This window comes from Paramacrobiotus metropolitanus, unplaced genomic scaffold (assembly GCF_019649055.1).
Source record: "Paramacrobiotus metropolitanus isolate TYO unplaced genomic scaffold, Prichtersi_v1.0 Parri_scaffold0000214, whole genome shotgun sequence".
Lineage (NCBI taxonomy): Eukaryota > Metazoa > Tardigrada > Eutardigrada > Parachela > Macrobiotidae > Paramacrobiotus > Paramacrobiotus metropolitanus.
The window spans coordinates 59,962-85,977 of NW_026570434.1; the positions used below are offsets into that span (position 1 = coordinate 59,962).

The window sequence follows — 26,016 nt, forward strand, 5'->3', positions numbered from 1 at the left end:
TGATTGGCAACAACTCATTCGGGATCAAATAAGGGACGTGCACCGTACGTTTTTACGAGTATAACTTGCAGCAACCCGAACATTGCAAAGAACAAAAGAATTAGCCATAATTGTAGCCACTATTAGACATTTCCGGCCAAAATAAAATTAAATTTATTTTAATTATGACTGTAAATACCATGTATAACTATAAAATGCTGAAAACTTCACGTCTGAGTCGATTCCAAACTTCACGTTAATGCCGAACCATTGACCAAGGTCACAAAGAGGAAGGAACAAATAGAGGACGGAATGTTTTTTGGGTAAAAAGAGGAAAACAATTTCGGTGGTAAAAAAAGGAAGGAAATTTTCCCGGCCAAAATGGCATTAGATTTCTGATGGTCCAAAACAAGAGGAAAATGCGCTTAAAAATTTAAAGTTTTGTAGTGGCACAGGCACTTGATGGTCTGTACGTTTTAAAAACAAAAGTAAATGAAGTAAGTAATGCAATAATTGCAACTGCAATAAGCGTTACAGCTAAACACATTTGTCGAAGAAAAGTATCTGTAATTACCCGTGCACTTAGTGTGCTATGAATATCGTGAGAAAAAATAACCTGGAGTAAGTATTAAAGAAATGCGATTTGATGTGCTGCATTATGCAGAGCATAAAAAGATTGAAGTTTGAACGTCGTGAAAGACCAGATGTTGCACGCCATTGATGCATCACATATTTCCATCGAGTGGGCTGGCTATTCGGAAAGCGCCGAAGAAAATGAATGATTACTGCTCTTTACCGCTTAATCGTTAAATTTTAATACAATCGGTACATCTTCAAATTACTGTAAGTTATTACCGTGAAAAGTTGCCGGTCCCAGTTCAGTTCATCACACGAGTATTTACTAAGCTCACAGCTTATTTTAATTTATTAGGTACACCGTTCGCCAGTTAATTAGACAAATGCTGATACTAAATAATTAATTAATTAAATAATTATTTAGCTAACTAGTAATTATGTTTACCCCTATCATGTGACGCATGATAACAGAAACAAAAAGTTCGCTTGGTTAATTCTTTCTTTTCACCATTCGTGTTGCTGCAGTTACACTAGTACGAGTACAAACGTCCCGTATTCGATTACCGCATGGGTTGCTGCCAAATAAAATCTTGCAGTTGTACATTGCTTTGTTTTAGCGTTACTTGTATCTTGTAATATGGGGATTCGCTGGACCATATGGTGCATATTTCCGGTCAAGAGTTAAAGTTATTGAGATATTACTTTAGCAGTCTTATGAACACTCAGCATTCTAATAGTCAGACTCAGCCTTTTAGTACTAAGACTAAGCCTTTCAGTAGTCAGACTCAGCCTTTTAGGGGTCAGACTCAGACTCAGACTCAGCGCGGGCCGCTGAAAAGTGGATGTACAGTTGGTCTGTTGGCTGCAGTCTGCTTCGTGTGCAATGGCTTACGTGGTATGTAGTATGTACTTAATAGACTGCCTTTTTGAGTAAGTCGTACTATACAGTACAAACAGCAATTGGAAACCAGTATAGTCGTACCGGTATTCAAACCAACAGGCTTAGGTCAGTAGACTCAGCACTTTTGTTAAAAACTGCTGTCAGCAGTGCCAGTATACTGTAGATTTCCGATATCCATGAGTCAAGCAATTACCATGGCAGTTAACTGTAAATATAGATTCATTTGAAAGGTAAACACCACACACGAAGCACGAAATGACAACTAACAGACCAGTAACAAGGCAGAGTGACAAACCAAACATGCTCTTCAAAGCTTAAGCTCAGGAAAAACGCTATCATTACAGAAACAAATCACACCCTTCTAGTCCTTTTATAACGTTTCCGCCGCGCAGCACAAATGTCAGTTATTCACAATTAGATAGGCTTCTTGAACTACCCATTCGTGAAAGACGTCATCAACTCTAAACCAGCACTGATAGCGCCCAGCATGTCTGGCCTCCACGCGAGAGATTTTCAAGGTCGAGTGGCAGTGACACTTTCGATCCGTTGCGATGTGAATATCTGCATTCAAGTTGGCCAGTGAAGAGCTCCCGGTTTGAAATTCCTTAAACCCTTTGGCATAAATCACATGATCATCGTTTCTCCAGAGAAAGCGATCTCCGAAGTCGCCCGGCATGGCCAGAAATTTTACGTAACATGGAAAACGGGCGGTGCCACCCACTCTGACAGTCACGTTGGGCATCGGTGGCCTAAAAATTTGAGACGCCGTGATCGTCGGACTGACGAAAAATGTTTGGGTGGTCAGAAAGTCGCTGCCGTTGTACTGTACACATTCGTATTTCCCGGCATGGGCATGGGAAAACTCCCGTAAATCAGTAATCAGTTCTCCCGTAACTGGGTTACTTTCGATAAGGCTATAATTGCTATGAATTCGCGCAGCTGCCGACTCAACGAGGCAGCTGCATCGGTGCATCTCGAACGACCTGCTCTCTGATTTCGAGACGAACAATCGTCTTCCATTTAACCAGAGCTGCGGTCTTTCCTCTTGTCCCGCCGGCACCGGCTTACCGCCTTTGCAATGTATTCTCGCTGTTCTTCCCTCCGGTGCCCTAATAATGCTATCTGCTGGCCGAATCTCCACTGGATCACTGATTGAAGATTGTTTCAAATGGACAATATCATTCTTTGCGCTGCGGATTGCTTCGTCCAAGTGTCCATTAACTAATAAAACCAATGCAAGATTAAAGATTTGCGCACCTTTTTTTGTGGCATATGTACTGTGTTTCTTTTTGTGGCATTTCTTTCAAGCGTTTGTTTTTCTTTACAAACTGACTTGCGATGGCAAATCTGGCCGCTAAAGGGTATCGAACGATACGTAGACATGAAAGTTTGGTTCAGTGTATCGGACTAGTGAACTCGACAGAGTAAGAAGTTCGTAAAGGTTTACGCGGTTATTATAATTATAGTGAAGTGATGGTGATACTTGTACTCCTTATACATTTTTAAACAACAGACAAATCCTTTCCTTTTTCCGCGATACCCAAATAACCACGAAAAAACTAATCCCAATAAACTGCCGATAACGATAGTTACGGCGGAATGCTTTAAACCCTCACGTAAATCCCGGATCGATACCGAGTAATTCACAGTCTTATGTTCGTCCACTGACCAGTTAGTGCAAGCTATGAAGGTAGTATCCACTACTGTATCTAAAAAAACGGCGACCTGCTCACTCGTTTGTCAGTGCAAAAGATCATGAAGGCGGCTGGTCACCTGCGTTGTAAATGTTGAGTATAGAATTCAAGTTCAATACACGCTGAATTTTCCGACTAGGGATTGCTACTGAGCTATAGCATCTAGGCCACCCTTGTACTTGATGCTGTTAGCAGGCTGGAATATAAAATATAGCCCGGGGCCGGGGAATTTAACTGCGGAGGCCAGCACCCCTGTACTTGTTGCCGTCACCCGCCTGGAGTGTGACCTTACAGCAATACATACGGTTAAACCAGGCGCGGTACATAAGCACCATGTTTAGCCACAACGTAAAACTCCAGCCGGCTGACGGCAGCAAGTACAGGGAGTGCTGGCCTTAGCAGTTGAATTCCCCTTATATAACGTTGTGGCGATACATGGTGCAGTGGTGCATATCATTCTGTCGTGCCAGATTTAGCCAGTAGTGTGTCGCAGGGTCGTTCTCGGCGCCATATACAGTAAAACCTGTGACTTTGAACACTCGCGTAAATTGAACACTGGTGTACATTGAACGGTCATTACGGAACCGGCGCGTCTCGTAGACTATAACACAGGGGGGACCTCGCGTATATTGAACATCTCTCTAAAGTGTGAACATTGAACAAATTAGCTGGAACGAAGCTAATTATTTACTAATATTTAGCCCTTTCGAAAATGAACAAAGCGCCAGAATCTGGTTTTGGGAGCGAAAAAACACAAGAAAAGCGGTCAACGGACCAGAGTTCACTAGCCATTCGCTTGTTCCAACTTTAACACCACACGATTTTTGATTTGTTGAACGAAATTGAGCGAAAAAGCTGGAACCGCAGGTGTTCAATGTACGCAGGTTTTACTGTACTGGGATTGCTCAGAAGCACTACTGACATCCCGTCGTATTTCTCGTATGTGTATAAAATTACAAATTCACCAGAAACCAATGCAAAAGGATGAAACAGGTTTAGGTATATGCACTGAGACAGCTGTAAAGATACTTATGGCAGAAATAAACTACGAAAATAAAAGTTTTTTGAGAAAATTACGAACGGACTTATAATTCCCGCTTCTCTAAGATTTAGTCTTTTGGCCGCAAATGTGACTATCACTCTTTCTTCGCTGCATTCAACGGAAACGCTATTCAGTGAACTGAGTGAAGGAGACTTCCGAGAGTATCATGCAGTACGTACAGTCACACCGTTATATTTGTGCCGTCTTTCAGTGCACAATGTAAAAAATTTCAGTGAATGTTAAAATCTCGTTACATTATACTGTACTAGCAGACCCCGCGCAAACTGCGCGGAAGAGATTTAATGAACTACTGTATAACAGTGTATACATATACTATATAAGTGGTATAACTTACCTTACCTACTTACTACAGACTACTTGCGTCACTGAAAAGACTATTTTCTAACTGATTTCTAAGCGTATTCAGGGATGCTTCTATACTTAATTTTTACAATAAATACGTATGACGCTTAATTCGGATTAAATGATGTTCTGTCCAAACTGCATGTTTACATTTAAAATGTACAGTACCATAATAACATTAATTTTCATGCACTCCAGTAAAAGCTGTTACTCTACCCGCCATACCCGGTGCCATAGTTCATGATAGCTGTAAGTACTACGGCGCGACTCAAGTTTACGTAACGTTTTTCGCACAATTTTTTACCTCTACCACCTTGTTGAAAAACGCTAGAGTAACCGATTTGTTACAACCCTATATCCCGCAAACGTAGCACAAAGCCCAACCTCACCTTATAAAATTAAATTTTAATTATTTTATTTAAATTTAATTTTTTTATTGTTTTCTATGGTGTCGGCCTGTCCCGTATGAAACGTCTTCCGATTCCCATCCCTTGTAACAAAAATTGCTAACAGCCCAACCGCCCCCGCCCTTTTAAGTTACGTAATATTTAAATCGCGGCAATGCCTGTTTTCTATAAATTGCATAAGCAGATTGCACGTTATATTCTGGACCACGTCGGACACTCGGACTTGTATTCTTATTCATTCTTTTTTTACCCAGAAACTGGACGTTTCGCTTGCTGCTCCGCGAGCTCCGCTCGCGCCGCAGCTCGGCGTCGCCTGCGGCTCCGCCTTCGGTTAATTGTCTACAAATTCTCAACTGTGCTTTCTAAATCTTTAGCCTTTACGTACTTAACTAAATAAAGTCATTAAATTTGAACAAACGATAAGAATGCGAAGTGTGAGAGATAGAACTTCGTTCACGCTCACAGGATAGCCGCTTTCTCCTGCAGCAGCCCCTTGCAGTTGAACAGTAAATGCTGTCCTACCCCATGGACAGGCTGATACGTTTAATTCAAGCATACCACTCCTGAAGGCAGTTACTTTACCACCCCCTGGTTTCGGAGTCCTTTCCGATTTTCCTGATTGGCTGTTGCAATGTTCCGTAGACTTTGTATAGTAAGGTTTCCCAGAGTTTCTTTAAAATGTATTCGCTTTTTCAGATCAAACTGATTTCGTAAAAACCAACCAAATTAGGGCTATCGAATAATATATAGAGCTAAAAGATTGATCCATTGGGTCGCTCGGGATGGATGCGCAGACACGATGGCCACACCTCCTCTTAATCTTTTATTATAAAGGATGAAACATTTCCCTTCTGCAATAATTTGGTTGAATGACATGTTATCAGCACAGGTACTGTAATATATATTTCTGTTTTCTTTATAAAATTAATTATAGCTGCACACCGTGAATCCACAACCATCTATGTTGCTGTCGATAACTAAAACTGCCACCTTTACGCACTAGGCACTGCTAAAGTTATCAACCTGGTGGCTCTCGATTCAATAATATTTCTCTGGGCAATGCAGACACGTCAGCACAGCGACGTAGAAAAACGGTCAACATAACATCGCACTACAAAGAATCGGCAAAATAATTATAGCTTCTATTGTAGCATACATCTAGGACATCATAATTATGTGCAATGTGCAATAATATGGCCTGAGAACAAACAGAAACCCAGCTGATTTGTTTCCGGTGAAGCTGTTCTAATCTGTCGCGGATCGAATCAAGCGAAGTGCACACAACGAGTAGCGACATAACGATTGCGTATAACGACAAGGGAAAACAATACGGTGTAGTTGTAGCAATTAAATTTCTTTCAGTTATCTACTCGCTCAGTGGTGCCCACTCCGCGGCATTGCTGCCGGATTACCTGGTTAAATTCTAAAGGCATTAAGCGTTCTTGGACAGAACGTAGTACTGTAATTCAACCGCATATTCGGATCTCCTAAAAGCAGAGATATTGCACTGGATTTCCGAATTCCCACTTACGTATGTACAATGGACTTCGAAATGGTGTTACAACATTTCCATTCATGTTCACATACATATAGGTTGTGAGAGTAGCATTTTTATGAAGTCCACAGTTTGAATTTTTCGTGGCGGATTACTTTAATCGCTACCGGGTAGTGTGAATGAACAAAAGGGAGCGGGCAACGCTGTGTACAATTGTGCAGTACACTCCTATCAGTAAAGCAACCTCCGATCTGAGTGCTCGTTCCTCGAAGGTCACAAAAGCGGCAACTGACCGCCTGCTGTCGAAAAAAATGTTAATACAGCGCATTAAAATTCAGTTTACTTTAAAACTGCATTAACCTTTAACACATAAAAATGGAATAATAAAAGCAATTTCAAGATTAGGCTTTTTCTATGGTTGGGCTTCAACTATAGTATCAGTACACTGTTACAACGGTCAAACCCCTTCGCTTGTCATCTAAAATTGTTTCTAAAAAAAAAACACGGGCTTCCTCAGTTTAACAGAGTGCAGTAATAATGCACATAACTAAACACTGCAGTACTATTGTTACAGCGGTCGTTTGTTCGTCCGCTGCGACAGAGATGATTGTCGTTGTCCAAGTTGCTGATGCAGAACACTGCACACAATTGCAACACCAAGTGGCAACCTCATCGTCTCGCTTGCTGGTTGGGTGCGTCCAGGCAACTGAGGCAAGCACTTCCGCACGCGCACCAGGTGATGGAAAACACAAAGAACAAGCGCAAAAATCTGACAGCTCGTTCCATTTTACTACTAGTACCTCTGCATTTATCTGCTCCAAAAAGTGCTTTCTTTGTTCCTATGCACTGCACGTAAGTCGTGCTTTACTTCGTAAGTCGTGCTCGTAAGTCGTGCTGACGTGCCAAGTTCTCGCGCAACCTTTTTGTGTGCTTGTAAAGCTCATATATAAACTACGGAAAGAGAGATACTCAATCAAAACCGTTTTAATGGAATTTTCTTTAGGTTTAAAACGAATAAAATAAATTCAATTCATAAAGCTTTAAAACTTCTGTACAGACCTACCATAAGTACTGTACGAATACGAGTACTCGTACTACGGTAACTGCACTTAATCATTGAATCATGAGCAGCTTATTATACTTATCTAATTTTACTTTAATTCAAATCAGAGCTGGCAGCCCTTTTCCTGCTAAGATGACAATCTAGCCTATGATTTTTATCCTGGCTGGTGAACGCTGAAAAGGAAAAACATGGAGATCAATGTACATTGTACGGTAGAAATGATTAAAAGCCCACACTGAACACAGCACAATCGACAGACCCAGTTCTGCAATTTTGTAACAAAAAAAAACACATCACCAGACGGGCATCATTCATTTAAAAAATCAACCCAAAAGAAGGGAACTCTAGGATAGTGCTGCCGCAACGGTTAATCTTATCCAAAAGCTTACTCATGATTCTCCATGCTAACGTTGTTTCCCACATTTGGATGCCGCACTGGTTTGATGGTCAGCCGACCAGCGATGCGCAAACTGTATGACTTTCTTTTCTTGTTAATCCCGATCGTATCCAGTATTTAGGAGGGCATGTTTAAAGCCCCAGAATGTTCAATCTTGCTGCTCTGATGGTTGTGTAGCCAGATGGCATCTTCTTAACTTAAGTAATGTTCTTTTATTTAGGGTTATCCTGATCAGCAGTTTTATTTAGTATCATTTATTTTTAATAAATACAGATATATGTGTGGGCAACCTCTAAAATATTTCTAAATATTTAGAACTGTTTTGAAAGTGTAGAAATGCGCAAATATAGAGGTCGAGAGTTTGTGAACGACTGTGCCGAACTAGCCTTTTTAACTGCTGGCTATTCTAATATTAATAGAAAATCTGTAAGGTTTTTCAAAGTAAGTGTCACGTACAGTTACGTTAGATTAAGTGACAAGTATCTGTACAGTTAAGTTAGGCTTGCCTTTTGCACTATTTTTCCGCTTAAGCATACAGAGTATTTGTATATGGTGAATAAAGAAATCGTTGTTTTGATTGCAGTTTTTGATTATCGTCAGCTTATATTTTGCTAGCATTGCCGGTTCTTTGATTTTTACCGTGATCAGTGCACATTGAGGTGCACCGGTGCGATTTTAGCGAAAAATCGCACCGCGGCTGCTCCCCACGGCGCCAAAATCCACCCTTAAAACACTACTTTACGCTGAGTTCCGTGCACAATTGTTTTTCGATACAAATTTTCACTCCGCACGCTGCTTCCACTGGCTAACCCAAACCGGTTCCATTTATATAATGCTTGAATTCCGTCGCACGAATAAAGATCCTTCCTTATGTAATAAGTTTTGTAAATGTTTCCGAAATCGCTGGTACTTCCAGTAAACCGCCGCATAAAACATTTCTTGTGGCGCAGCTGTGAGTTGCCACGAACAAATGCAGGGATGAATGCGGTGGTTTGTTATCAAAACTACAGCATAAAATATCAAAGCTGTGCACTGTGCACAGTAAAAAATCTGAGAAATTTTTGGCAGTTGTGCAGTTGATTTCCCATTCCCACACTGAAATACCATTTCCATAATGAAACGCAACCCCGTTACCATTCGCATTCCCAGTTTCAGTTCCCAGTACCAATTCCCGATTCCCCATCCCAGCTTTTATTGCTGTCACGGTACCGGTTGTAATAGCGGCGCAGTTGAAGAGAGTACTTTTACGACATAAAAATTAATATAGATATGTGTACTCGTACTCAAAGGTGTACATAATACCATTAAGTAGAAATCATGTTAAGGAGCGCGGCGTGCCGGCACCATCAGCTGCTTAGCCTTGGTAAAGCAGGGCTCCATAATAGCCTCCATTATCAGTGACCACGCTACAGGCGCCAAAATAAAGACTGAAGGTTGATGGCATCAAAGTTGTGGTTAATGCATAGGGATATGGGTGTATTTCATTTCCTATCTTTTTTCGATCGCGCTATATTATTATTATTATTATTACATCAAGGGCAGACAACCCGATTAACGGGACTTCAACGTCTGATCACTGCAATAACAACGTTAAGATTACGGCAGATCCACCATTCTGAGAGCAAATTTAAATCACACTATCTCTTTTTCTCACACTACAGAGCGTCTTTCCGTCCAACCATTTTCTAAATTACAGCCAGCTTGTTATCGCCTCTGATTGGCGGGAAAAAGGAGATAAAACGTTCGCATCGACGAAGAACGGATATATTCATAAACAAGTGCATTAATACATAGAACATAGCACTAACATGGTGTCGCCTGTCATACTTTCGCTCGCCTTTGCCGGCGATCCTGGTGACTGGCCTAATAAATAACTACGAAAAACAGTGTTCACATATGATTATTTTATCGAATTTTGCTGCATCTTCTGGTTGCTAATAACAGTGAGCTCACTGAACCGCATGCGAACTCAAACAGCAAGCCGAAAAATAAAAACAATATAACCGGCATATTATCATGTGCTTTAATACCTAGAATCTGATGCTTAGTAGTTAGTAACGATACTCGTATAGTCTGTAATGTGGCGCATTAAGTAAGTATTTATCATGAAATCACTACAACTTCCTCACTGTGCTCAATAAACAGTTAAACTTATATACCGTATTAAGCTTAATGTGTCATTAACAAGAACCACTCACAATGTTTTCGCTATGTGCTCGCTGCAAACCAGCAACGGCTTTAAACCTTTCGTACTGAGACTGACAAAATTGATATCAATGAATTTTAATACTTCGGCACTTGTTGACAACCCGTCATTCTCACTTTGCAATTCAAACACCCGGTCACCAGCCCCCACCATTGTGACGTTTCGGAATGATGATTAATTGCTGACCGCAGTTGCAATAACGTGCAGAATTCAAAATGCATAATAAAATTGGGTGTTGAGAAATATCGAATTACTCGCTCGCGTCTCCATACACCTGTCAGTGCGTCCACTACTACTTTACGGTATTCAAGGCATTAATAGAAGTATGCAGTAAATACCGTCTTCGTAGTAATAACACATTGTTCATAGTGGTTAGACGAAAACTACTACTTAAACATAAGTGCCAGAATTTTCTTTTTCCGGGACTAACTTCTCTTCCCCCTACATAATACCCATAAAATAAAGTGTGTTAACATTTTTTCAATGCAACGGGCAACACAGAGGGCCACGATTTTCGATTATGCCATGATAAAATAATTTAAAATAAAAAATCAAGGCTAATCTTTACAGACTAGAAATTATTATTTCAAGAAACACAAGGTCACCGAAGAGCTTAAAATCGAATCACGTTGAATAACTCGAGCATTGAATGATTATACTATGAGTATACCACAGCGATTGATTATACGTCTACGGCGTAGCTCGAGTTCAGAAGTTTGACTTTATCACGGCTGACTCTAATTACTGGGCACTGGGCTGTGACCTTTAACTTCCAGCATACGATATCGGGTAGTTACTCGTTACTTTGTACTTCACATAATAAAAATCTGTACACATTTTCGTTTTCAACGTTTAAGTTTCGAGATTTAACGTGGTAATGCTCAGAGCGTTCTGGGAGCTGTTCATTGTTATTTTAACTGGAAAGGAGTTCTAATTTAGAACATGTAAAAGCAAGACGTTGTCGCTTGTTAAGTACACTGAATAAAGGTTTGTTACATGATGATATTATTCTTAGTTCGGCGATTCGAATAGTTACTTATTCAGCGGTTCAATAAAAATCCACAGAGGAGTAATAAGTGCGTAAGTATTTACGGTAACGCACACGCGGTTTGTAAACCCAAAGGCACGGCTAATCTCTGAGCATTCAAACACAGATTGAATGTTACCATCAGATTTGTACAGTTTTTTTCCAACAATGCTGTTTTTTTTCGATAATTCTATAGCTACCGACGTTTTGAAAAATACGCATTAAAAAACGGTATGAATAATAATAAGCCAAAATATGGATGTATACTGAGCTTTAATCGTGCTCCTAGAAACTGGTCCATCGAAAGGTTTGCGATGTTACGCTTGCCCCGTCGATTTACGAGTACAGTGCACCTGGGTATAAAAGGTACGCAATTTAATTAATTCTTACTAAGTTCTCGGGTCAATCCGGCCTGTTTTACTGGACATGGTAATGAACTCTGTAGTACCAGGACCACGGAGAGCACCAGGTGCAGCATATCCAAAGCGGTCATCTTCAAAGTTACTGGGTTCCTTGGCAACAAAAGCTTTGTATTAACGGTTCACAACGACAAATTGATTTACTTTAACTGTAAATTCCCCGATGGCCGACAGTTGTGCAAGTATCCAAAATAAAGCACTTCCTAAATGATAGCGCTTAGATACTTCGGCGTAAGCGTTTGATGAACAGCTGGCCGGGCAATGGTGCGTGGCTTTTGATCATCACCATTCAACAGGCAAAACACTAAAAGCTGCGTACATCACCAGTCTCGTCCGATTGGCAGTGGTACGCGTCTCCAGCAAAAGAGAATCCACCCACGCACGTGGCTTTGTGCAGTAATTCTCGTTCAACGCTACAATACAACAACAACCAGCGTTCAAATTAAATTCAATCTAGTTAGTCTAACTTCGTAAATTGTAATCATGCAGATTGGAGACTGGCCGAAAAGTATGCATGTCACAGTACTGATATCAGAAGTTGATGCAACACGCAAAAGCTTTTCGATGCCGTAAATTGCTAGCTAACAGCGCAGCTAGATGACGTAGTGAGATCGAACCTTGAATGAGGTCGTTGGTGCGCTGCCGGGACGCAGCGATACATGTACGTGTTACGGCAGCGCTGAACGCACCGTATAACCCAGACGTAGCACCACTGCCCGATCCGGCAGCTTCCTTCTTCCTGCCGGGCACAGCCCACGCTTCATCGAACAGCTCATGTAGTGCTTTTTCGGTGCGCCACACGCTGGTACAGCTTGATCGGGCAGCAACAATAAACGATTCCGATATAAAATGCAGGGAGAAGGAAGCGGCCGGATCGGACAGTGGTGCACCTGGATCGTCTGGGTTATACGGTGCGTTCAGCGCTGCCGTGACACGTACATGTATCGCTGCGTCCGGAAGCGCATCAGGTTCAATCGACGACATCTAGCTGCGCTCAAGACGCTCATAAAGGTCGCATCAATCTCACATTTACGATGCGGCATGCACTGTACGACTGAGCAAATATCACAGTGCTGCAGTAAAATGCTTATGCTATGCTTTATATATATCAACTCCTGATATCACTGTTACTGTATTTACACAAGTTTAAGAGCCACCAAAATGGCGGAATCCGTAAACAATAGCGCGCGGCTTCTTTGAAGTTCAAAAAAGCCGTCGGATATTCTGCGCACACCCGGACTTTTTTGAGGCTCTTAAACTTGTGTAAATACAGTACATGCTTATAAAAGTAACTACAGTATGTGCGACTCGCCCCGACGGTGATCCGCGTCGGGAAATTCCGCATGCATGTCGTCTCCAGGATGACATCGTCGTCGTCCGTCGAATTGCTGGGGTATTGCCGCAATGACGTCCCGGAAGCGGCAAAACGGAACTGGACATCTGATTCCATGGCGTGCCATGCAGCTACTCCGCTCGCTTAGCCACAGCGGAAAAACACAGTTTGGCTCAGGGTCAAACTACACATGTATCCGCTCGAGCTACACGAAAAAATTCGTTTCGTTAATAAGAATTCGCAAATTTGTGGTTCTATCTGTACCATCCGCGAGTGGCAAACATGACGGCTTTAAACGACTCCCCGACGGTGATCCGCGCCGGGAAATCCCGCATACACGTCGTCTCCAGAATGACATCGTCGTCGTCCGTCGAATTCCCGGTGTACTGCCGCATTGACGTCCCGGAAGCGGCAAAACCGAACTGGACATTCGATTCCATGGCGTGCCAGCTTCTCCGCTCGCTCAGCCACATGTACAGCGGAAACACACAGTTTGGTTGGGGTTTATTTTCTATAACAGGAAATACAGTTGTAATTAAGCCACTTGTTTCCCTCACCTTTTTACGTGTGCGAATTAATCGGGTAAATCAAAGTACAATAAATGTTTTAGAAATTTAATATTTTACTGCTATTTTTGTTTTTTTTTACCTGGTGTCAGTGTTAACGTCTGCGGTCCTTCCTGTGGGGAAAACAGTGCATTACATGTTGCGTCGACCGACTGCGCCAATTGAACTCCAGCGTCCGTCATCTTATACAACTGTACAATAATTTGTCAGATATAAAATAACCTTTACGTTTCGACGACAATTATCCCGTATTCTTACAAAGCAGCGAAACTGTTGGCCACGGTATGTGTGATGCGACCGATAAGGTACCGGTTCACTCCGTTGCGCCACGATCCCAAACACTCCAGTCTGACATCTGTATTGCAATAAAAATACATAAAAATGAATTAATCGCGCTAAAAAAACAACGGAAATAAAAATCATTCGAGTCTTCGTCGGCTCTATCAATCGTACTGCGTTCTTCCGTGGCATCCGGGCAGGATTTATAATCCAGCATCATCTTCGAGTCAATAACAAGAGGTTTCCGTCTGCGGCACCAGGTTGCTGCGTTTCGTGGGGCCTTGTTTGTACGTGAGAGAATACCGTCCATTAAAGGGACACTGTTCCGGTTCCACAAATCATAACAAAAATAATATCATCTTATTTCCTATAATATTAACAAGTGGGAGAAACGAAATTTTAATTTACAAAAGCAAAAATATAATTGAATCAATATTAATAAATTCGAGGGTTCCATACAGGATTAAACCAAGTACTTACTACTTATTGTTAGGATTCGATTCTGGTATCAGAGACAATGCCCTAAATATAAAGCTATTTTATGCATAAATTAAATTAAAAAAATTGGTTACAGCTCGGAAAATAACAGATTCAAATGCACAAAATGAGAATCAAACCTAGTATAGTACGTGACTTCTTTGCAGATGTCTTACTAGTTCTTAGCTTGGTCCTGTTTGCATGGGACGGGGCAGGTTGGATTGGTCCGGAATCCCTTCGAATACATAAAATGCAGAACCAAGACAGCACATCCAAAACAGATTTTAAATCCGAAAATAATTTTCAAAATTCTTACAAGACTTCACAGTGCTGTAAGCTGCATTAATAATTCAAAATCCAAAAAAATGTACAGTACTTCAAATTAGTACTGTAATTGTTTTTATTTGCTGTTCCGTGTTTACGCGATATTAAGGGAAATCGAACCGCACTTCGCGTCGCGCTTCGTTGATACTTGTGCCAAGGAACCGACGCCCGGGCGCCTGCGGGCAGTCTACGGGGATTCATTATTTCTTTATATTACTTATTGATAATGGTATGAGATGGTTAATATTATTTACTAAAGATTTAATATCTTGTACATACCGTGCAGCCATAAATGCTGAATCTGCCGTGAGCCATTAGATAGTCTGTTACATCGTAGTTAGTGCTTGATGCAGCACTCCTTCGACGGCATTTGGAATTATATAACTTTTCACGATCGCACAGATTACGATAAATCAAGTTGAAAGATCTAACACATACTGCGGTACTCCTACAAACAGTTAGATACATTTTTCAATCGCTTCTTTGTCAAAGCCTGCAATACAGAACTTCTATATAGCGCAACATCGAACGTTCACACGCACAAAAACACCAGTTTTTAATATTTTTCCTTTACCCTCCTTGTTGTTTTTTGTCCGCGATGGTTAGCAGAACAACCTTGTCGAAAAATTAGGATAGTGCTGCATTCTTGCTAAATCAAGAGACAAATTCTAGACCCGCGTTACAAGGTGTCCCTTTGGATGCCAAAACAGTCGAAAAGGCGGCGTCCATAATTCTGCGCAGAATCGCTGTTGAATGTGTCCGTAAATCAATTATTTTTCGATTAACTGATCACGGCATCGTTACTGATGCCCTTTACAGCAATTATACAATAAAAGGCGCAAAACAAAAAAAAACGTACGCAATGGCGAATACAGTCGGATGATGTTACCTTGTAAGTGGCTGCAATGTAGACATGATGCGTGACACCACTGGCAATCAACAGGTGATACTAATAACGACCTACCGGAAAGTATAACTCTGCAGATATAATTCTCGCAAGTACTGCACCTGTAAGTAATTTTTTGTTATTGTTGTTTTTAGTATTAATAATATACATGGCGGAAGAGTGCGCAACTCTACAGGATACATGAAGTTTTCTTGAGCTCGTGTAGCGGCGTTCACTGAGCACCAGATCTAACTACAGCCTGCGGTCGTTGTAATATGCGTATGTTGTTCCGGGTTCCCAGTACTGCGTAGTAAATTTTTTATGACCAACGTAAAAAAATGGAAACTGATCCGCCACGCTTCACCAAACATAAAAACCTGCCATTCACGTCTATATCACAGCTCAACAAAAATCTCCAATCAAAAACGCAAAACAACCGCAGACTATTGAGAATGTTGGATTTGGACTCTTTGGTAAGCAAACTGAGCACTCCTCACAATTTTTTTGCCGGGTATCATCTCCTTCCCGCTCCCAGCAGCAGCGAAGAAAAGATGATAGAGAGCAGGCCGACGACAAGATGAAAAATGGACGACACCGAGTTGGCGGCGGACGCTGTACATTCTGTAAACTTGGTCACGTTGAAGAGGTCGTTCTGTGGATTGATCAGATTGGGACAGCGCTGCGGGATGCTGCTGATGCGGACGGATCCACTCTCGGCTTGATACATCTGCAAAACAGTTCACTTTCTAATTTTCACATAGGTAATTTCGAATAAACTCAGATACTTACGAAGCAGTATCGTGCTGAGTAATTTTTTCTATCACTGGCAATGAAAAACGAGATTTCGTTCTCCTTCCAGTGTCCGTGGCAGACGAATTCCACTACATAGGTCAACGATTATCACCATTGCTCAATTCTAGCAATTACTTATTTATTCGCAGCATTTCGGTCCTGTTTCTTACTTAGGTTGATCTCTTCAACCGGTTTCGGGCATTGTACGTTGCCGTCCGCCGCTGTCGGCTGAAAGCGTACAAACGAATCCCGAGCGCATCCAATGGAGATCTTGGTTCCTTGCCGGCATTTTGGTTCCACGTTGTTGACGGGAACCGGGCCGACGACGTACTCTCCCGGAAAGGGGCATGTTACACCGGAAGCGACCGTCGGGATTAGTGTTGTCCAGTCGGTGCGGTTAACGCTGAAGTATGATTTCGTACATGCCGCGTCCACTGTTTTCGCTAATCGTCCTACAATCAATCTTTTGTATAAATCACAAATTATTTTTACATAGTCTAATCTTTAATTTTTATGTGCAGTACTTTGGATAATTCTGGAGTTCAGTGTACATCAATCATTTATGTTAGTATACTCGTACATACGGCTTTTGTATAATACATTTTTCCCGTATTAGCGTAAGTGATCTTTCACTTTCACCATTTTTGTGCACCCAAACTTCTTATAAAAATTTTTTATGTAATAATTTTTCCTAGTTGGTGTGCGTGGCCTTTCAAGTGCGTATTCTATAATGGAATTCTTTCGTACCTTGGTGTAGTTGGACAATCTGGTCGTTCAATTTTATAAACTGCATACACATGTATCCGCTCGAGCTACACGAAAAAATTTGTATTGTTAATAGGAATTCTCGAATTTGTGGTTCTATCTGTACCATCCGCGAGTGGCAAACATGACGGCTTTGAATGATTCCCCGATGGTGATCCTTGTCGGGAAATCCCGCATGCACGTCGTCTCCAGGATGACATCGTCGTCGTCCGTCGAATTCCCGGTGTACTGCCGCAGTGACGTCCGGAAGCGGCAAAACGGAACTGGACATCTGATTCCATGGCGTGCCAGCTTCTCCGCTCGCTCAGCCACAGCGGAAACACGCAGTTTGGCTCGGGGTCATTTTCTAATAGGAAACACAGTCGGGATTTCATTAAACCACTCAGTTTCCTCACCTTTTTTACGTGTGCCGAATTAACTAAGTAAATCAAAGTAAAATTAACCAAGTAAAATAATTTTTTTAGAAATTTAATATTTTATTGCTATTCTTGTTTTTGTACCTGGTGTCAGTGTTAACGTCTGCGGTCCCTCCTGTGGGGAATACAGTGCATTACATGTTGCGTCGGCCGACTGCGCCAACTGCACTCCAGAATCCGTCATTTTATACATCTGGAAAAAAGTTAAATTTCTCAGCTACAATATTTGATAACGTTTGTTGATATTCGTTGATAGTTGGAAGAACTCCTTATCCTTACAAAGCAGCGAAAAATCTCTTCATTGCTGTTGGCCATCGTGTGCGTGATGCGACCGATAAGGTACCAGTTCTCTCCGTTGCGCCACGATCCCAGACACTCCAGTTTGACATCTGTTGCAATAAAAACACATGAAATAAATCAGTCGCGCTAAAACAACTGAAATCAAAATCTTTCGAGCGTTTTTCGGTTGTATCGCTCTTACTGCGTTCTTCTGTGGCATCCGGGCAGGATTTGTAATGCAGCATCATCTCCGAGTCCTTAACACAGGTCTCCGTCTGCGATACCGGATTGCTGCATTCCGTGTAGCCTTGTGTATATGTGAACGAATATCGTCCGTTGAAGGGACACCGTTCCGGTTCTGCATTAACTGCAACAACAAAATCTTTACAATAATTATACAGATAAAAATAAATTTTGACGTACGGCGAAACATTGTGAATAAATCCGCGTTTCCGGTTATCGTATCACAGAGTTCCTCAAAGGAGTATTGCTCTTCGGATGGCACACAGTAGCCTGGAAAGAATTCTCTATTGTAATTATTATCATCCCATTCAATTATTTTTACACAATCTTATTTTTACACAATCGACAAACTTAATACAAGGAGGCAAATTTGAAAAGTATTGAAAAAAAAGTTATTGAAAGAAGTTCAACTTGAGTTTAAAACGACTTTGTGAGAAAGAACTCCCTTTTAATTAAAAGCCCATACTCTACAACATCGCACAATGCATTTTCGGTGCAAATAAGCACCGAACGGACCATTTAAAGAACTTTGCCAGTAAAATAATCAGAGTAAGTGCTACTGCCAAATTTTTAAAAATCTCAAAGGAAAAAGTTTCAAATTATATTTTTTAAATGATATACTTACTTTCTTTAAACTGTATGACATTCGGATGCTGTTGTGGACTAGATGTGATGATACACTGACTGCAATTCTGCACTCTGCAAAAGACAAACACAGCATCATTCAGTATTATCAACCTCATTTCAAGATTCTATTTTGTATTGATTTATTGAATACAGAAATTCGACAAAAATATGTATACGAATTGTCTGAGTAACGAGGCATCGATGGTTTGGACGATGACCTTTAATGTATGCAGCCCACTCCTGGCGCATTAGACCCTAAACGCGTAAACGGGAAAGTGTTGTATCGCCTTCGGGCAACCGGACCCTGATTCATTCGCTCCGCATCCCCCCACTTAACAGCGGAAACACTCGAGCCGCGAAAAATCAACTCACCGCACAATGCACACGGTGATGAGCTGCTGCAGTGGAGCGCGCGCACCGTAGATGCGTTAAATCAATTACAACTGACCACCGCGCGTCATGCCAAGCAAAAGATTGACCGAAGCGCCGAGTAGCGTCATTTCCATAACTAATGAAAATGTATTCATAATGCTGAATGGAAGGGGAATATTTCTGCTAAGTAGAATCGACCCCGGCACGGCAGGAGTGCACGCCGTGGTCAGCTACTGAGGCCAGCGCAATCAGTCATGTGTGAATGGGGGGAGGATGGACGCGGGATGGATGGGTATGAGCGCGAGTGCAGCAGTGACGCCCCTGTATTAACCCCGGGCCGCACTGGACAATGGACGGTCTAAATGGATGGGCACGGTGCACCACTGCACCGGGTATGGTGCGCTAATTTGCGGGCTCTGCGCCGGCATTGTGTCCTCTTTGGTAGCAAGTTTGGTAAAATATTTCTAGAAGCAACCTTATAATGCTGAATGCCCGAATACTTTTAATACGGAATAGATACGCGAAAAACTGTTTGACTTATTTTTCGGCGGACAACGCAAAATAAACATGAGTATCGCGTTTTTAAAAAAAATACGTTAAAAGAAATTTGGATGTTGAAGATTTGCTGGAGGCAGGAGAGCCAGAATATTACAAATTTTCAGTTTTTTTTCAAAACCGAACTTTATCTTACAGTTTTCATAGCTGCGCTTAAAATTTTTTGGGATTAATGTTCCACAAAATAATTACAAAAAAAATTAAAGGTATAAATCGGTATTGCACTCAAATAACGTTCCCACGTTTCACCAGTTACAGAACACACAGCAGGGTTGAAATAGTTTCAGTGCTTTATGCACAACTGCGTCCACTAGTGACTAGTGACTAGACTACAAAACCCTCACATGCTCCAATAAAATTTGAATCGGGAAAAAATGTAGGTAAAGGGCCACTGAAAACATAATTTGCTTCTTAGCTTATTCTTACTTAACCCGACTCCTGCGTTTGTGCTCATGTTTCTGTTTCTGAACCGGGATACATATCTCGCAAAAAATAACCGCGAAAAAGTTAAATTCTAAACCAATATTGTCTTGTGGAAACATCCTTCCCAGTTTTAAAAGAACATCACCAACGAAGCAAGCTAAAAGCTGCTGCTGCTGCCACCACATTACAACTTTGCATATAAAGAGAACTGCATGAATACACGCTGGTGTTATTGTAGCGGCTGTTATGTTATCGCCAACACACGCCATGTTGACCATCCTCAATGGCCACACGATCCCCATAATTAAAGCAGTGTCTGTAATGTTTGTGTTGACCATAGCATCTCGACCGTTCTAAGCCGATCACGTACACACCGCCACGGAGCGACTGACCATCCGGAATGTGATCCGAACTGTCAAACACTACAACATGCCAACTTGTCAATATTATAGACACGACGGCGAGTATTGCGTCGATCTGCGTAATGTTATCGTTAACTTCCTGCCGCGAAATGGGAAATGGCGTTGATTACGGCATCGCGCGCGCTGGTCAGCTTTCCCTGACAGATGATCGCTGCGCTTAATTGTATGCGGCAGTGTCCAGTTGGAGTTGCATATAAAATGCATAGGGTATAAGAATTATTGTTAGCGAGAGGCTGTGACGGGCCGTTTTCGTCACGGATCATTGACTGGACGCCGGGGATCAGTGGTTACGACTGTAGGCTGAGATTGATGGACGTGGGGCATTTTCGGATGGTTATCGCGCGTAATTTTCTCATTTATATCGGGAAATAAAATGAGGAACACTCGCGCTGCGGAAGAGGCTTAAGTTGGGACAAACACAAAGTCTGTTAAACCATCCACGAGGAATCGGGAAATAAAATTACCGAATAAAAAATATTGAAATTCCATCACTGAGAACAGCGAAAAGCAAAATTGACCGTTCTTAAAAAAGACTCCCAAGTAATTTCTTTGCTAATTTGGTCAAAATGCCTTTTCAGACTCGTCAAATACGTTTCGAAAAATTCTATTTTTTAAAAGTTTTGTTTGACTCCCAGCTGTGATTTTGCTGCTTAGACAGAACCGACCAAACCGACCTAGCAGTTTTCACTAATGCCTCTGCACTACGATTACCAGACATTTTTCTGAACTTAAGATCTCGAACGGTTCGTAGATACCTTGTAGAAATTTAAAAATTTCAATTTAAATTATTTGCAATCACAACATGTTAACATTATTTTGAATTTTCATTTCGAAGTACCTAAGTTTTTTATTTAAAAATTAAAAAGGCTAGTTTCAGAAATATTTTGCCAGTTAACCAGATGATCAAGCAAAGCCAAAGAACATAACACATTACAAAAGCCCTTCACTTTTGCAAATACGGTTGTACTCGTAAGTGGTACGGTATGCAATAAACTTATAATATTTTTATGAGTTTTTTAAATACATGCATATGTATGCATATTTTTAAATGAAAAACTGAAATTAAAATTGTTAAAACATAATATTTTTATATAATATGTATCACAATTTAGAGCCTAATTCCACGCTGGGAAAACGCAACAGAAAGCAGATGTGAATACGATATTAGTTTTATCTTCGAGAATTAATTCGATAAAAATAAAGTAACTGCTCTCCAAAATTCTGTCCGCACATCAAAACAATATGAAAACATATTAATAAAATTAACAATGTTTAAAATGCGTTATGTGGAGTTCTAAATATACACTGATTAATTTTCTAGTACAACAAAACTATGTATGATATAGCCGCTGAAAGAACAACAGCCCAGAACAATATTAATGAGCTTGTTATGTTAGATAACAACATCATATGTCAATGTAGCGGAAAAGGTGGACGGCGTGCCTCACACCGGGAGTTGCCGTAATGTGGGTCAGTTGCACGCTCATCACGGCATCTGTACAGCAAGATGGATTCTTCGCTGCGATGATTGATGCTGATGCGATCTGGTTTCTGTATAGTGTATATACCGGCAACAAAACACCGTTATTTTGTCAGCGACGCAGCCGCCCGCCACACCGGTCGCGTTGTGGCACGCGGCACTTATCCGTTATAGTACGGAACAAAATGATTTGTTGTTGTCGGCTTAGCAAGAATTACCGGGTTTAAATCAAGGTGAAAATGCGTAAATAATTTGTTGGACACGGACTAATAGGCAATTATGATTGTCATACGTTAGTAGCATGAATATCTGGAACAAACAGCGTATATACGCCAGTGTCGCGTCAAAATGGATGGAAATAATTAAGTGTCAGTTATCGTTAAAGAGTAAATAAAGGGTTTGACATGTCCGTTGCCGAAAATTGCCGGTTCATGGACACAAATGTTGCAGTTGCGCCCGGCCCCGTTGCGGCACATTCGACACTGCATGAATTAAAATGTGCAATAAATTAGCTCTGCCCCACATTGTAGCTGAAATTTACGGTGCATTAATTGATAGATATGCCGGTATTAATTATTTTCTTCGCTCTATTCTGCGATAATTACCGTGATTTCAGTTTTACTGGTTCGACAGCGTTAAAGAAGTGCGATGCACATGTTTATGTACAATTCAAATTAATTTTAGCGCAAATCGTTAAGAAAAATCCTCTTTCCACAAATGTGATTTCTAACGCTTTCCAGATTTTTCCCCACGGTGAAAATATACGAAAGCACAATGTTTCTTAATTCTGAAAGGTTTGAAAAGAAAACTAAAAATTTTTATGCGCTCGCCGAAAACACAATCGTTTTTTTTAAAAATGTAGGCTTATTTTACTATTTTAAGCGTTCACTTGCATTTAGTTGTGTAAAACTGATTTGTGCACCACGCGACAAAAGCCGAAGCATAGCTAGTCTTCGTAGTGCAGTGGCTCGACGACGAATGCACATTGCATAACTGTTATAGGTATTACGTCAGATTAAAATTTTAAACTTTACTGTGCTTAATATGAAATTTGAACTTTTATTTTACATTTTTGTGTGGCATGTTTTTTAGACGGTTTTTCTCTGATTCGAGCGTTTATTCAATCGATACGGTTTGCAATTTAAGTTACTAAAGTACTAGTAAACAAACTGCATTTACATTTACATAACCTTGACACTCACCGATTATAGAGAAGAAATTTGTGGATGAATTTATCGGACTTTTGAAGGACACACTCTCCTTTTCCGGTGATGGAATTCTGATTAATGTTGATCACACCGACCACGCCGGAAAGGAACCATTCGCCGTTCCAGGCATCCGGCAGGGCACAGTTGCCGCTGTCAGACGGCCTGTCAGCCTCCCTCGTTAGCGCCGACATGTCTGCCGCTAGGAGAGAAGAAAGAGATCACGTCAGGTCACCCTATTGTCTCTTTGTCAGGACCATCTCATGATCATTACGCGGCTGATTGACTGTTTACCGTCTACCACCGTTCACAACCGGCATTCTCTCTTCTTTTAATACCACAGAAAGCAACAAAAACCAGCAAAACACTAACAAATCGTCTCTCTTATAAAAATAGCAATAAATTTAAATTGGTGCTTTATTTTCGTAGAAATTTTACGTTTCCTTTAACGGACATATTTGCATTTGCTCTCAGAAGTGTTTTTATGAAAACATTTAACACCAGAAAAATGCTCCCAAATTACTGCAGTTTGCAATTAATTAAATGGCAAACACAGAAATCGCTGCTCAATATGAAACAGCAAGTTTAGAACAATTTTGATAATTTTTTGTCTTATTTGTTTTTACTTTCTGAATTATTTTTATAAGTACCTAATGTCGAAAAATCATTTTAAATATTTAGCAACCACTAATAAAATTCTTTACATATCTAATAAATTACTGATATCCTAGAATTATTTACACACAAAATTAAACTTTGCTCCTGTCGCGAATGTATAATTTTTTGCTCGATAGTTCTGCCACGACCCTTAATTATAAAACAAATCCGTAGTTAATGGGAAAAGTTGTTAAGTATCGTTTTGCAACAAATGACAGTACAAATATTTAATCAGAAATGCATGTTTCGTGTGGACGTGAACTCCGGCCACCCGGTGCGATTGCATCTTTGGCTGCGGATTTGCCGAGTTTCCTCGGCATGCTTAAAAAGTACAGCTGATGATTGATGAGCACTAAGCGGTTACGGCACACTGCACCGGCAAGAGAGTGTATTTGGTTGGATTAACTAGCCAGCAAAACAAGGCATTAATATTCTTCCGCTGAATTATGAGTGCTACTTGCCATTTAACTCTCTCGTCTGCACAGTGCAGTGAGTGCACACACACCGGCCATGATTGGCTGTGGGCCAGCCCGATTGTTGTAGCTGATAAAATAAATGTTTTTTGGAGCAGTCTGTTGTGAGGATTTTTAATGGCTTCTTAAAGCGACATGTGAATGGCTATTTAAGCAAGATTTACGATCTATTCAGCGCTGCGCACATCGGCTTTACACGCACCAGTGACGGTGACAATCGTAAAAACAATCGCCACGGATTTGTGGTCGGATATCCAACGTGTACACGGGGATTTGCTCGTGCTGGTCAGTTCGGCACCGGAAAGTCAACGTTTTCACTGAAAACACCCTGAGTGAATTTATTTATTTTTATTATTCTATTTGACATTTCTAGCAAAAATTAGCTGAACTAAACAAGAAGATGTTCCAAAAATACTCAGCAAATTTCATAAATTAATTTATTCATAGAAATTGATTTCAAAAATTTTGCCGAAGAATTACCAAAAATGTTTCCGCTAAAAGAACATTTTGCGTTTTCTCATTTCTTGGCAAAGTGTGTATAATAAGGTACAACAGTATTTATTTTCCAAACTTTATGCATATTTTGGTTGGATGTTCTTTTGGAGACTTTTGAAAAATTATGCAAAAATCATTTTTGTTCCTTCTGGATTTCGAATGTCCTAAATGATAATCGGTTTGATCCGTACTGGAAATTATTTGTGCATTCAGACAATTCAGACAGAAGCTTTAGTTGCGCATCTTATGCACACAAATGATGTCTAATTTAATTTACAAAATTTATAACGACCTTGTAGAACTGGCTTTTCGCTACTACCAACAAATATAATAATTCGATATAAATGCAGCCGTCTCTTACACTGATGCGGAAGTTATTGTTGTTCCCCGCTGAGAACCCCCGGGGAAATTCATTAAAACCCCAAACATTTAAATTCCTCGGCTCACTTTACACGCTACACTGCCGGTCAATCCAAATTTTTATGGGATCGTTAACCGTTTCGGATTTGCCTGATATGTCTACTAGACAGAGAGCCGGGCCGGCATGGAAAATGCGCCGTAAATTATCACAGTACAAGTTGTACAACCGCCTTAATGCGACTTAAACAGACAACAGTGAAAACGGACAACGTTGTTAGCGGTGGTGCGGCCGGAACAATGCAAATTTAATTTCATGTCAAGTGAGCCGGTTACATTGTTGTCAGATGGATTACATGCGGTAGTCATGCGGCTGGTGGCGTTGTATTTATAGGTTAAAATGAAATTTTGTCACTCTTGTGGAAGTCTTAAGTAACTTAAGCAGTCAATCTTTTTGTAATTATTTTTTTGCAAAATTTTTTAAAAACTGCTTTCTATGCGCTTTTGTCGTTATGCAAAACTTTTCCGTCAATCAGATTTTTGTAATTATTTTTTGCATAATTATTTAAGAAAGGCTCTCTGCATTATTTGATTGCTATACATGCAACGTTTCCAGTCAATCAGTTTGTTTTTGTAATTATTTTTTGTATAGCGAACAATAATGGTTTTTCGTGATTTTACTATTACCCGAACATTTTTTATTTTTGTTTTGTAACGAATACTGTAATAATCGTTTTCCATAATACGGGTACTGCGCAAAACTTCCATTCGACTCATCACAATCAATAAAAAAATCTGGCAATCTACATAAAATTACCTAAATTAGTGCAGTAATATTTGTGCATGTCACAGCGTCACCATGTATCAAGTGTTTTCTAGCGTAATTTTTATTTCAACTTCCGGCTGTTTATCTGTTGACTAAGGCACTTTATAATCGCTTGCTTATATCGGTTTTCGATGTTTACATTTTTTTCCGTTTCATGGTCCGATCCATGTTGTTTAACATCCGCTCGTCAGAGCG

The 26,016-nt window shown here is 40.6% G+C and overlaps 5 protein-coding genes across 6 annotated transcripts in view; all 5 read right to left on the reverse strand.

The window, feature by feature from the left end:
• The window catches only part of LOC129601115 (uncharacterized), a 95,903-nt gene that overhangs the window by 31,180 nt on the left and 38,707 nt on the right, over positions 1-26,016 (reverse strand). The window lies entirely within an intron of this gene.
• On the reverse strand, positions 1,582-11,980 carry LOC129601111 (uncharacterized). Of its 2 annotated transcripts, XM_055499838.1 has the most exons (3): positions 11,720-11,980; positions 11,541-11,662; positions 1,582-2,677 (listed from the first exon to the last, which is right to left on the reverse strand). In XM_055499838.1, the coding sequence occupies exons 2-3, from the start codon at positions 11,641-11,643 to the stop codon at positions 1,857-1,859; spliced, it is 924 nt and encodes a 307-aa protein (XP_055355813.1). In that variant the 5' UTR covers positions 11,644-11,662; positions 11,720-11,980; the 3' UTR covers positions 1,582-1,856. The 2 variants fall into 2 exon arrangements, with proteins under 2 accessions (XP_055355813.1, XP_055355812.1); XM_055499837.1 differs by having other exon boundaries at positions 1,583-2,677; positions 11,541-11,980.
• On the reverse strand, positions 12,888-13,653 carry LOC129601120 (uncharacterized). Its single transcript, XM_055499848.1, has 3 exons — positions 13,551-13,653; positions 13,167-13,413; positions 12,888-13,107 (listed from the first exon to the last, which is right to left on the reverse strand). Exons 1-3 carry the CDS (start codon positions 13,648-13,650, stop codon positions 13,047-13,049), a joined length of 408 nt encoding a protein of 135 aa, XP_055355823.1. The 5' UTR covers positions 13,651-13,653; the 3' UTR covers positions 12,888-13,046.
• On the reverse strand, positions 15,666-17,229 carry LOC129601117 (uncharacterized). The gene is made up of 5 exons (XM_055499845.1): positions 17,098-17,229; positions 16,974-17,038; positions 16,397-16,678; positions 16,224-16,315; positions 15,666-16,161 (listed from the first exon to the last, which is right to left on the reverse strand). Exons 1-5 carry the CDS (start codon positions 17,166-17,168, stop codon positions 15,949-15,951), a joined length of 723 nt encoding a protein of 240 aa, XP_055355820.1. The 5' UTR covers positions 17,169-17,229; the 3' UTR covers positions 15,666-15,948.
• LOC129601103 (uncharacterized) lies at positions 17,237-23,211 on the reverse strand (the record flags this gene model as incomplete). The annotated part of the gene is made up of 7 exons (XM_055499830.1): positions 23,011-23,211; positions 18,555-18,628; positions 18,110-18,199; positions 17,889-18,053; positions 17,687-17,796; positions 17,492-17,600; positions 17,237-17,337 (listed from the first exon to the last, which is right to left on the reverse strand). Coding segments are annotated over exons 1-7 (846 nt in total), but the record flags the coding sequence as incomplete, so codon positions are not given.